Genomic DNA, 13100 nt, shown 5'->3' with positions numbered 1-13100 from the left:
GTCATGAAAATAGATTTAATATTTGGGAAAAAATTTACGGTTGAGCTATGAGAACAAATTTATAGAGATATCTCATCAAGAAATGTAGAGTAAATGAGACTTTCAACTTGCCTTGTATTTTACTGTTGCACCGGCCTATTTTTGTTGCTGGCTACTTGTCAGGGAAATACAGAAATAGTGGAAAGTGATGTCGGTGAAAAAGAGATTAAGAGCAGCCTAAGATACGTAAATCCATATAGAAACTATGTGGTACAGAGCAAAGTGGGTGCTGGCGTCGGAATTCGCGCCAATTTTAGCTTAATTAATACAATTGGCCACTGCAATAAGTGCTGTCACGGCAGTTCTCATGCCGGTTCAACCTCCGAAGATGACTTTACTGGCAAAGAAAGCTGTCACACGCGTAAATGCTGCCTCGAGCTTTCCTTTCCTTTGCTTCAACATCGTAGACCCTGTTGTATGGAAGGCGAGACTTGTTCGGAGTCATGCGATCGCGACAGCAGGCCTTCATACAAGTACAAGTCTCCCGTGTTCGTCTGCAAAAAGTGCAACTTTAGTGTTGAACAGGCCGTATACGAACTTCAGAGAGTCCCTGATTTTGGTGAGAAGGAGACTCTAGGAGAGTGTCTAAAATGCAAAGAAGGAGGAACCTATCAATGTCCAAATTGTTTTGACTCGGATATAACCGCGAGTGGGAGAATAACTAATGAAACCAGAATTGAGAGCGAGATTGATGAGTTGGAAATAACGGAAAAAAACGCAACCTCGTTGTCAAATGGGAGCGACAAAGCAGATTCAGATTTGAACAAGGAAAACGGGACTGAATTATTTAGATTTTGGGTAAGTGTTATCCGTTTCAATAAGATTTCAAACAATGACTTGGCTGTTAAACTTAACTTTTGAATTGTCCAATGTCAACTTAGGAGTTCGAACTGTATGATAAAAACAACAAGATATCCACTAGGAGAGCCAACTGTTTAAGAATGAAGGATCTTAAAAAGAGACCCTTTAACTATAGCCTGGTGGAAATACCAAAAGAAGAGGAAACTCAGATAAATGCGAAAGAGAACGCATTTGTGAACAGAGAGATGTATTTAGGCCTCACAGTTAAAAACAAAAACCCAGAAGACGATAAACTTTCGGTAAGTTTCTTCGAAACATTAATTTGACTCAAAACACCTTCTTTAGATTGTAGATTATATCAACAGTTCTTTTACACAAAAAAATGACAGCCACTCATACAAAGAAAGTTATGTTTATAACCACGATTGGGGAGAGTGGGAAAATTTTAAAAGACAGAACAATACGAGGGAGATGGAGTTGAAAATAAGGGCTGTAGTCAGAGCTTCTCTGGGAAATGAGGACTGCTATAATGCATTTAACAACAAAGTGTACGAGGAAAAGGAAGAAGACGCGCAAGAAACGGAGGGAGGGGACAAAGACAAAGGCAGTTTAACTGAACACAGCAACCAACCTGGAATTGAGTACGCCTGCAGTTTAGAGAAGAGCAAAGACATATCCAAAAAAAACAAAAACAAAATAATGAGTCTCATCAAGGAACTGGAGAGTCTGGAGCGCGACGAAGAAGGAGATGACAGCGGAGACTACGAACGGAAGGAGGAAGAGAGAGACGAAGAGGGGGATAATAGGAGTGGCGATCAGGGCGAAAGTGGCGGAGGAAGCCAGGATGAACACGAATTGGAGGATTCAGAATTTGAGGAAAAACTGAGAAAAGTGCTGATAAGCGAATTGAAGAAGGCAGTATCAAGTGAGTGAGGATCGAAAATACCAGTAACTAATTTAAATATAAAACAAATTATTTAATATAATTCTTGTCCTAAATTAAAAGCGACTAATTTTTAAACTCTTCTATTGGGGATGTACTTTCTCAAATTTAGACCAAAATGATACCCACTGTGTAGTGGAACAACAAGAGGCTTCTTGTATATATCTGAAATACTCCAACCTAAATTAATCATTTCGTTTTCAAATGATATGTAGGAGTCAATAGTATTTAAAAGGTGAGCATTCTTCTCTGGAGTACTTGCATAGAAAGGAAAGTCACTTCTGATCATTTCAACTATCTTCTCTTTAATTTCCTGAATTGGCTTGTTTGGATTGCCATTAATGATTTGTACAAGTCCAGTCTTAGTAAGTATTTCGTTTTCGCTTATCTTTTCTGTAATAAATGGTTCAAAACTGAGATTCAAAAACGCACAAAAGGCTGAAATTCTGTTTACGACGTGTTTGGAGTCCGCATATCTTCCGTTAAAGTGGATCATAAACTTGTCCATTTTAGTTGGCAAAACTGTTTTGTCAAAGTACTCAAATTCAGGAAGAGCAGTCGGTGGGAAAAACCTCTGTTTCTTAATTACAGTAACGAGGGGATTTTGAAAGGCTCCGCTACTTATTTTAAATCCTCTGAATAAGTAAGAATCCCTGTAATACTTCCAAACGCTCGAAAAAAATTCTAAAACTTCATCTTCAATCTGAGATTTTCCCGTAAATGCGTGAACAGTAGACTCCAAGTTGAATGGGATTATTACGTTCATTACCTCTTGCAAAAAGTGCTGTATGTACAACGTCATGATTTCGTACATGTGTTTATAATTAGCCGTTCCGAACAAAATCCTCTCTTGAGAAGTCATTGAATGCACAATTTCGTCCCCTAAAACTGCGACTCTTTTGACTATGTCGGAGTAAATTGGCTTTCTGCTCCATGAATACCAGTGGAAGCTGTCCTTTAAGATTCCAACAGGCGAGTAAATGTACTTTTGTTTAATTTTAGTCAGAGGAACAGCAAACGACAACTGGGCACTTGCCTCCTTTGTTACCTTAAACATGGTCTGACTTTCCCACTCAAGAAAAGGCTTTACTATGCTCTTAAGCACATTCACTGTAAACCAAGGGTAGAATCTCATGTCATCCTGCAAAATGCCGTACAAGTAGTGAATGGCCACCGAGAATGAATTAATGTCGGTCTTTGCTTTCAATAAAAGAGCTATGTCTACAAATTTAACGTATGTACCTCTTGATTTGTCTTTATATACCTCATCCAACGACTGATTTATAAAGGCGACAATTGTTTGTATTCTATTAACCTCTTGCTCCGTAAAGGAGTGGCCTACAGCTGTTTCTGGAACCATTTCGTCCCTCTGTAGATCCCCAACTGAGTGAATAAAGTACCAATCACCCTGTATTTCGCTACAAAGTTTGCTCTCGTAAATACTTTTTATATCAACAAATCCTCCTTCTGTTATTCCAGCCTCGTATGAGTTAAAGCTTTTAAACAGAGACAAAATTGATTCAGTAGTTGCCTGCGGAACCATTGACTTGAACATTCTTACATTTAGCTGAGATTCCTCAATTTTTTCAAATCTATCCACTATAAGTCCAACCAACACTGGTTTTGACTCGAATATAATGCCGTATCTGTATCTGAAAAAGACCTCAGAAAAGGCAGAAAATAGTTTTATTCTATTATATGTGTTGTCCATTAAGGACCCTTGCAGGTAAATCAGGTCATTTTCAAGCACTATCTTCGGACAAAAAAGGCTGTCCGACTTAATCAGTGAGTTTATCTTCATGATCACCTTTTTGTGATTTGAGTAAGTGTCGTGTAGGTTTTGTTGATAGGTTTTTAAAGAACTCCTTTCCATCCAACTACTACTTTCCAGTGTCTCAAAGTTTTCCTCTAAGATTTCAAACGTCTGTCTAGTTGTTGAATTTATTCCGAAATAATTAAAAAGCAAATTAGAATTAGAACTTCTCATGCTTGGAACCTCTTGACGCAGCGAAAGACACCAAATGTTTATGTCAAGCAGCTTTTCCAGTTCAGAGACGACTATATTTGGATCCTCTGACATGCACTGTCTATAGTACTGAATCTTAGCTAGAAGTCTGTTTACCTGGGAAACATTGAGATCGTTGCAATAATGAAAGCTCTTTGAGCTAACAATACCACTTTTTTTGTCAACCGTCCCAACTGATTCCAAGGTTGAATATTCACTGCTAAATACTTCCTGTTTCTCGTAAAAGCCTGTTTGTATATCCTTCATTGTCCAAGTGCCTAAATTTTCCTCATACGATACTATTGGAGTGTTAAATCTTTCTCTGACAAATTTAAGCAGTTCCCTACCTCTCTGGTCCCTTGGAAATTCTTCAGAGTTTATTTGACAATAGGTCAAAACCCCTGAAATCAGTACTCTCAACAATTTGCTTGTTAGCCAGGAAAACTCGTGCGAACAAGCCTGACTTATAGCCTGCTGCAAATCCACCCCACCTTTCTTAATAATATCAAATGATCTGCCTAAACAGTGCTCTGAAATAAAGTCAACTCCCACTTTTGCATTTGACCCTTCTGAACCAGATACCCTTATTCCTTGCTGTTCTATTATATGTTCATTGAAATATGCTATTATAAGTCTCGCAAAGTTAATTTCCCCAAAAGAATGGGAGTTATAAGGCATTGTAACGTCAATTCTTCCGGAAACTATTCCAAGTGGGATGTCGAACGGGAGTTCATTTGTATCTGTTAAGATTCTTCTGCTAGATATTCTTCTAATTATTTCCCCAAACTCCTCTTCCTTATTCCCAGCAAACTTTAATGTTATGAACTTGTAAAAACCTTCAGAAAGCCTTTTTGGGATATTTGATGGGAGGTTGCTATCTATTTCCTTTAAATGTTCATCAAAAGAATCCATTAAACTCAATCTTTTCTCCCCAGTACACTTATTCAACACTTCTGAAATTGAGAAATTGAATTTTTCAAGCTCCAATTCGACATTTATTCCTATTCTTTTTAAAAACCTATATGTGAACTTCTCCAAAAGCTCCTTAAAGTTTGAGATGTTATCCTTGTCAAAATCTTTTGGAACAAACACACTTGGAACTTGCAATATGTCCCTCATTTGCTGTTTTTCTCCATACAAACTTGATTGTTGACCTAATTTAGGTGCAGTTGGGAATCTTAAAGATTCAAATTCGCTTCCTAGTGAATTCTTTCCCGTCTCTTCTATTTGTGGTATCCTATAAAAACTCATTAACCACTGTCTTTTTCCCATGTTATTTGGCTTGTCTATGTTCTCATATGAATTAAAGGCAGACAACATCTCCTTAATATCTCCCTCCTTTAAATAGGAAATTCCAATGTACCTAAAGAAAATCTGAACCACCTCTGAGTGACTATAACCTCCTTTCATGCTTTTTAAATGATAAATCGCATTCACACAAGCAGATACCTTAATGTCATTGGAGTGTCTTTTTGGAAATTTATAAGAAAGCCAATGATTAAAGTACGCACACATTGAAACTGCTCTGTTTGTTTGCCATATCTCAAGTTTTTTGCTTTCGACAAATCCTTTCAAACAGTTCCAAGTGTATGGATTGATCAAAAGTGTCTTTACTGATCCCTCCCCATGTCCGTCTTCCCCTCCATCTGCAATTAACTCCGATCCGTTGCCAACACCAGCTCCAGCAGTGCCATCCCTCCCGTCTTCCCTGAATATCTTACTCAAAGCAAGGAGCTTTGAAAAGTCTGGGACGTTTGGAGGAAAAAATTCCCAACCTAACTTTGGTTTGTAAAATACTCTCGGAGAAGCAAATGCCTGCTCCTCAGAAAGTGCTCCTTTTAATGAGTATCTATAGAAGCTAAATGTAATGCAAGCAGAGTATATTTCTTTAACCACTTGTTTTGTAATAAAACTCTGATCACTTTTGCTCGAAAGTCTTTCCGTAAGAAGCTCTATGAACCTCTCGTCCTCCCCTCTACTATTTGTTAAAGATATCACAACGTCACCAATATGAATGTTTAAGTCGAACTGCAGCACTCTATCAAACGCCTTAATAAAATAGGCTTGAATGTATCTTGCCTTATTTAAAATATATTTTGGATACCCGTGTAATGCTCGTTTTTGCGAGGAATTTGCTAGCTTAAATACAGGCTGAGGAGCCTTGATAAGCCATTTACCATGAACAAAAACTGCTCTTGGAGAGGAGAATATGTCCTTGTTTGTTGGTTCCTTTTTGTCTAATTTGCTTCCAACTGTACTCTTTAGCATCTTAAGGTATTCCAACAGTTCCAAAATAGCATGAGAAGCCGTTTCTTGTTTTAACCAGTTCCATTCCATTTGTTTGCTTTGTATCTCAAAAAACAACTCGTCCATGGACTTCTTTTCAAGTTCTCTGCGATCCATTAGAAGCAACACGTTTTTATCCTCCACCACAACCGGATACTGATAAACCTCCTCAAAAAACGTTTCCAAAAACGCCTTTACTAAAGTCACATGATTAACCGTAATCTCATCTCTATTAGAAAGCAATCCGATGTGTCTATCAACATATGGAGTTAACTTAATAAACTCTGCAATGTCCATTCTGATTGGAAGTTCTATTCTAATCCAGTCATCTATAAATAAAGGCTCTGGAATCAAAGAACAGTGGTACACTCTCTGGATGTACTCCGACTCGGTTTCCTCTGAATTTTTTGGAAAGGCCGTTCTTTCATATATTAGAAAGTTGTTCCAAATAGACTCCAATATGCTATCATGTAGTTTATCCCTTTTAACAAAAAGCCAATCTTCTGTGAATAAAACAAAATCTTGACTTTTGAATGAATAGGTCTCCAATGTATTGCTAAATCCATTACAAACATCAAAAAGACTTTTGAATGGAATTTTTTCCGAAGGGTAGTTATTCCGCCAGTAAGAAAGAACGAAAGCAATAAACATAATTATTCTGTTTAAAATATGGTGTTTCAACCCAGAACAAGAGGGATTGTTCAATAACGATTTCCAAGTATATGTGTTCTCAAACATGTTACCATTTACCATCATTTTCGGCAGGTGCTTTAATTTTGTGTTCGAATTATAGCTAAAAGGTGGTTTTGAATAGTAACTTTCAACTTTATCAAGATAATTATACCCTATTACCTTCTTTAAGGATGCCTCCTCCTCTTCCAGAAACTCCCTGTATATTTCCCTACAGGCCTCCATTGTAAATAACTCAAGATTTAAGCTCTGCGTAACAGTGAATATGGCCAGAGGCATTGAATCTTCCAGCGGAAAAACAGCCTTTTCCTGACTTGATTCCTTTTGCATTTTCTTTATCAAGTTGTTATAAGATATAAAATACTTTACCATTAAACATATGTCCTCAATAGTCAACTTTATTCTTCCAAGACCAGATATCGCCAAGTACCTCTCAATAAAGGTGTTTAGCAGCACAAATCTATTGAATTCAAAAGCAGGGATCCCAGTACAGGCTGGAATCAGTGAGCTGCTTATTGTACCGTCTGAAAATATCTTTCCAACAATAGGCCAAATCTCAGCTTTTGGAGATCTCTTCAAGAATCCGTATTCTGAAGTCGGGAGCAGTGTCTTTCCAGAAGGAAGAGAAGTAGTAATGATGAATCCCTTGTCAACATTTGGTTTCATGCGAGTCAATCTCTTCAGCAACTGAATTAATGTGTGGGAGTTGTATTTGACTTTTCTTCTCTTTGTTACTGAAGTTATTCCTAAATCTTTGCATATTCCCTCAGCTATTGAAGGATTCAGTAGCATTCCGCCGTTCTCTTCTTCCTGTAGAGAAACACAGGTCTTAACTATCTCGATACACTGCTCTATGGACTGGTCCATTTCATGAAACTCATTCAATAAAAGAATTATAGATGCAGCCACATCAAACAATAATGCATTGCTTGTAAACTTAAAATAGCTATTCTGAACTGTAAGAGCCGCTTTCCTGTGTGGGAGTGCGAGTCTTAAATAGAATTGCAAATCTTGTGGAGTCAAATCAAGTTGAAACAATTTGTAGAGCTGATTTGGTTTTAAAGTAAAGTCCTCAGGATTGGTTTTTGGATCGAAATTTTGAAATTTAAGGGTATTCTTGCATGAGAAATTAATATCCTTGAATTTATTCTCCATATATAAATCGCTTTGGTCTAGCAACTCGTAGTTTTCAATCTCAGGTAAATCTCTAATGGCAGCTATTATTGCAGACTTGCAATTTATTATGTTTCTGTATGGATGCGGTAAAGATAGAATAATTCTCATTGCCAAACACACATCTTCTGTTGAAACAATATATTCTGTGCTTAATAGAGAGTCCCTTAGTTGCATTCCCACTTGCCTAACCTGCCCCACAAAAACTTCTGGTGAAATTAGAAGATCGCCATTTTTAAAAGCAATAAATGACTCGTCAAACAACGTCAGACACTCAGATGAACTGGTAAACGGGTGCTCACGACTTATGTGTTGCATAAGTATATTGTAATCACTTTTCTTTAATTTTGGATAGTCTATTTCCTTCCAAAAATATATTTGCTCAGAGCTCTTTATTGGGGTTGGTACAAACTGGCACTTATCCTTCAATGTAACTGCCTTGCCAAGTTGAACAGGGACCGACTCAAAATACTCTTTGTTCTGAATAAATGTAGAAGATAGTACCTTTGGTTTCTTTCTTGACTTACCCGATTTCTTATGCTTTGTTTTTTTAACCTTTGCATCTTGTTGACCAAAAGCTACAGGTGAAACCACTAAATTAGGAGTTTGTTGCATTTGAACAGCACTTGAAACACTCGTCTGTCTTGTTCCATGTTTTATAGCATTAAGCTCTTCAAACAACTCTTTACCTAGTGTGGTTGTTGGGCTTTGGGCAAATATTGGCCTCTGAGCAAAAATTGCACCATTGTTACCCAAAAAGTCTGGATATTGATACATAACCACATTTGCATGTTGATTCACGAATGGATTAAAGATATCATTTCTTCCTATTTGATTGTAATTGTAAGCGTCTGCTTTTGAATTAAAAACAACCCATAAAACGCAAAAAAAATTCGACACAATTAAAGAGGTAACTGTGAACCCCTTTCGTTTGCTTCTCATGCCTAACCTAATTTATTTCAGTTTTAACATCTATAACATTTAATTCTATTTATTTGTATTCGCTTTCCCTCGAGTTCCGGACTTTACTTGGATTTATACTCCCTTTTTCAAATAAGTATTGAATCAAATAACAATAATAATGACACTGACGGGGTTAAACACAATAACCCCTATTCACCCAATACAATACCTACCTTTGTATTTCGTTATTCCTCTGGGCCACTACCTCCTTATATTTCGTCTTTAAATACTACATTTTTTTAGATCTTTACATGTGTTGGCGCCTCTTGTATTTAAATTCGCCCATGCCTCGGGCGGGAACTGCACATTAAATGAATAACTCTCAAGAGAGAAAAAGAGAGGAGCGAGCACTAAGAAAGGAAAATATTAAAGGAAGAGGAGTTCCTCAGTCCTGAGAATAATAGATCTGTAAAGACGGACCACGGATACAGAGTGGAGTTTTCCGGAAGTGTTCTAACAAAACAGTGCATTTTAGGTCGGTACACCACTTAGGGAATTCTAGAAAACGCTTTTTGAAAATATAAATTAAAACGATTTGCTTCTACATAAATAAAAAATTGCAGGAAAATTTTTTATTTTGTTAGTGAATAAAGTATTTATTTTGTTTACGACGTCAAAAATGTCAAAGAGGAAAGTTCGTACGATACCGCCAAGATGGCAAAGCTCCAAGATATATTTAAAGATAAAACGGATAGTTATTCGTCGCCTTTAGAAAAAAAAATTAGTTTAATTTTGTCTTCACTTTTTAAAGATAATTTTTATTAGTTAGGCTGAAGTATATAATAAAAAGGTATAGCAAAATTAACGAATGCTCGAAAAATGGGTAAATTACTTTATTTGTTCTTACTGAGTTTTTTTACAATTTATGAATTTTCATCCGCAACAAATTCCAATCCAGATCTGCTTTTAAGTGAAAATAAAACACTCTATGGTGGTCCTGGAGACAATGAGTTTAATTATACTGAATTATTGCCATCAATAGAGGCTGTTGCAGAGTCACTGATTAATTTATTTTCCAAGGAGGAGTTGAGGAAGTTAGTTTCGCTTATCGACCCGGACTACGGTATTTCAGTTTGCAAACTCTGCAAAAGATCAATTGGTGAAGAAGTTGAAGTCTCACCTGAGATATTTTTTGAAATGATGAGTAAAAACTTATCTCAAATTCCAATGTATGAATTGTTAGATGTCCCGGAAATGCTTTCTAATGCAACAAGACTACGAAAGATTCAAAACGCTATTAGAAGTAGGAGGCCTATTAGACCAAGAAGACAAATTAAGAGAAGACATCCAAGTAACGTCCCGGGTGCATCTCCATACGTAGTTTTAGAACAAGTGATAGAAAGATGGATACCGCATTCAGACGATCAAGTTATCAACAGAATTCTGTACGACAAAAAGGACTTTGAGGATGAATGAGATGTTAAATCTAAATAAATATTACCGATATATAAAGATACGCTTATTTCCGTTACATATGATTTATATAATCACATTCTCAGCTCGTGATTTTCATTTATGAGTAGTCGTCTCTTTGCATCACTTGTTATTAAAATACAAAGGAAGTAGACGGAGGCTTCCAATTAGGTTTAAACAAATTCAAACAATGGAAGATTTAAATATCAAAAATCTATCGAAAAAAGAACAAAAAAGAGATTGAGGGGTTTGCCTCTCAAACTCAATGTGGACACCCCTAATTTGTAAAATTTATTAGTTGGAAATAAGGCACGTTTCCCTGAATCTTGATACTGATAACTTAGAAAATGATGGATTAAGTATGGATTTTAGTTTTTAATAAGTTTATATTTAGGGTATACTCGTGTGCCTATTATAAATATAAATAAATGTACATTGTATTCCCTTTATTTATAGACGTGTTATAATTTTTCCATACGGATTGTTAGGAATAAATTAATTATTTCCAGTTTGTTTTATACCTCTTTTTTAAGTATACGATACTGAAATAAATGCCTCAGTTGAATTTTTTAATAATATTTTTCTTCCAACAAGTCAAGTTACCCTTAATGACACGAGTACGTCAGGCGGCAACGTGAAACTGATATATCTGAATTTAATATATTTGGTTGTTTGGAGAAAAGTTTTATTATGTTTTGTGTTCGTATTTAACTGGACCAGCTGTGTGTTTCGGACAAGAATTATGAATTTTGGGTTCTCCGGGGGATTCTTTATAGCTATTATATATTTCGCTTATTTCTTCGTATTGATATATGGAGCAGAGAACTTAGGTGGCGAGCGTGACGTCGAGAATCTTGTTACTTCCGATTCCTGCGAAAAAAATGAACATGGTGAGCAGGAACTGCTTTTAGAACTTGAAAGTTTTCCCGTGGTTTCTGCAGAATGCAAGGCACTTCCTGATTTAAGTTCTACTGACGTAGAGGGGACCGAGCAGAAGTCACCAGAACCCAAGGAGGAAGTGGGTGTGGATTTGGGTGCTGAATACAAAGATGGTAGCGACTGCGGAATACACAAAGAACAGGGAGCAGAATGCGACGATAAGGACAAAGTTGAGGGTGGAATTGAGTATCTAGAAGTAACTAAAGAAAGAAAGTACTTATACCTTGAACAAGCTGAGTTGCTTGACATATTCGTTGGCTTTTATCGTTTAAGGAAGGATCTGAATGAAATAAATGACAAAATTGAGAAGGACTCATATGAAATCATATCGTCTCTAGACACTACTATGCAGGAAGACACTTCGGATGTTACAGAGGGTGTTACAAATCAGGAGCAAAACAAAAAGCAATGTTACACCTCAAGATATTCCAAATTGCTAAAGCGATTAAAGGCTCAAAATAAGCAACACAGAAAGCAAACGAAATTTGTTGGAACACACGAGAAAGATCTTTTAACAAGTATCGAAAAAAATCCTCCAATTTTGGGGAGTCAGATGCCAGATGAACCCCCTATTGTTAAGCGAAGAATGGTCCCGAGAATCCCTTTAGATACCGAATCCGCTCGTTTTAAATATGAAATTATGAAAAAAGAACACGAGCTTGAAAGAGAAAAGAAAAAATTAAGTGGTATACTTGATTCCCAGTTGGACAGTATTGTCAAAATAATGGAAAAGCAATCTCAACTACTTGATTTGTTAAACAAGCTTGAGGAGAAAATAATGCATGATGACGTTATTAGAGATATCAGGGAGAGATTGGAACTTCAACAATTAAGAACTGAGTCTCTTGAGAATGAACTTTTAAAGTTATTATCAAAATTGTGGTCTCAAAAAATCGATATTATCATGTTGAAGCATGAAATTAGCTCCATTCAAAAAAGGTTGTTAGCAAATGGTGAAATACTATACAAAACGTGCATTCAAGTCAATATTAATGATGATATTGCTAAAGAAATTGAAGAAGGTGAGGGAAAGCAGAAAAAATACACATCCAGACTGAAAATGAATATAGGTGGAAAACGAAAAACAACTAGAAGGTTTGTTTCTTGCATTTTCACTAATGTGGGTCCACAATCATGTGGTTTTGCTTCGCATTTAGTAATAAAGCAGCCCAAACAAAAAACTGTTTGTGAGATAGGACTACGAGAAGTAACTATTTCCGAACCACATAAAAAACATACATCTGGACTTAAAATTTTACAGAAAGGGGAAGAAAGACATAAATCTACTTTAAAAATTATTGTGACTAAAAAACCACGGCCAGGTTATACTGAAACAATTTTCCATGTTGATGATAAGGATACTCAACCAAAGCGTGAGGATATCATTGATAAAAAAGGAGATACTGAACCAGACATTTTGAAAGAAATTAAATCTAAATTAGAAAAATTTAAAAGAGCAAGACAATTAAGGAGAATGAGTTCCGCTAATGGGCCGGTTAAACGTGAGGACCAAGACCATGATTACGAATCCGGACCCAGAAAATCAGTTCCTTTCAAGGGACTTCCGTACAATGATTGGTTAAACTTAATAAATGAAGCGAGAAAAAAGAAGGAGGAAGAGAAGTTGGAAAGCAAAATTAAAACGGAGGAAATGAAAAAAAAGGCTGAAGAATATATGAAGAGTAAATTCAAGGATGAAAGAAATGAAAGGGAAAAAATTAGAAAAATCAGAAAATAAGAAACTGAATCTGCAGCTAGAGCACTACTTGGGAACGTTCCATATAAAAAAATGAGTTCCGGAAATACAGTAAGACATTAAACAATTTTTCAAAAGACTCTAAACTCAGC

The 13100-nt window shown here is 36.3% G+C and overlaps 4 protein-coding genes across 4 annotated transcripts; 3 read left to right on the top strand and 1 right to left on the bottom strand.

The window, feature by feature from the left end:
• Window positions 1-93: 93 nt before the first annotated feature.
• FG386_002461 (uncharacterized protein) lies at window positions 94-1773 on the top strand (the record flags this gene model as incomplete). The annotated part of the gene is made up of 4 exons (XM_067341823.1): window positions 94-225; window positions 583-837; window positions 921-1139; window positions 1186-1773. The coding sequence occupies 4 exons, from the start codon at window positions 94-96 to the stop codon at window positions 1771-1773; spliced, it is 1194 nt and encodes a 397-aa protein (XP_067197931.1).
• An 83-nt stretch (window positions 1774-1856) lies between these two features.
• On the bottom strand, window positions 1857-8879 carry FG386_002460 (uncharacterized protein; the record flags this gene model as incomplete). Its single annotated transcript, XM_067341822.1, has 1 exon — window positions 1857-8879. One exon carries the CDS (start codon window positions 8877-8879, stop codon window positions 1857-1859), a length of 7023 nt encoding a protein of 2340 aa, XP_067197930.1.
• Window positions 8880-9719: 840 nt separating this feature from the next.
• FG386_002459 (uncharacterized protein) lies at window positions 9720-10316 on the top strand (the record flags this gene model as incomplete). Its single annotated transcript, XM_067341821.1, has 1 exon — window positions 9720-10316. One exon carries the CDS (start codon window positions 9720-9722, stop codon window positions 10314-10316), a length of 597 nt encoding a protein of 198 aa, XP_067197929.1.
• A 739-nt stretch (window positions 10317-11055) lies between these two features.
• Window positions 11056-12990, top strand: FG386_002458 (uncharacterized protein; the record flags this gene model as incomplete). Its single annotated transcript, XM_067341820.1, has 1 exon — window positions 11056-12990. One exon carries the CDS (start codon window positions 11056-11058, stop codon window positions 12988-12990), a length of 1935 nt encoding a protein of 644 aa, XP_067197928.1.
• Window positions 12991-13100: the final 110 nt, after the last annotated feature.

Source organism: Cryptosporidium ryanae (genome assembly GCF_009792415.1).
Source record: "Cryptosporidium ryanae isolate 45019 chromosome Unknown contig_43, whole genome shotgun sequence".
Classification (NCBI taxonomy): Eukaryota; Apicomplexa; class Conoidasida; order Eucoccidiorida; family Cryptosporidiidae; genus Cryptosporidium; species Cryptosporidium ryanae.
The sequence above is the reverse complement of the archived record's forward strand: the minus strand, read 5'-3'. Positions and strand labels throughout refer to the sequence as shown.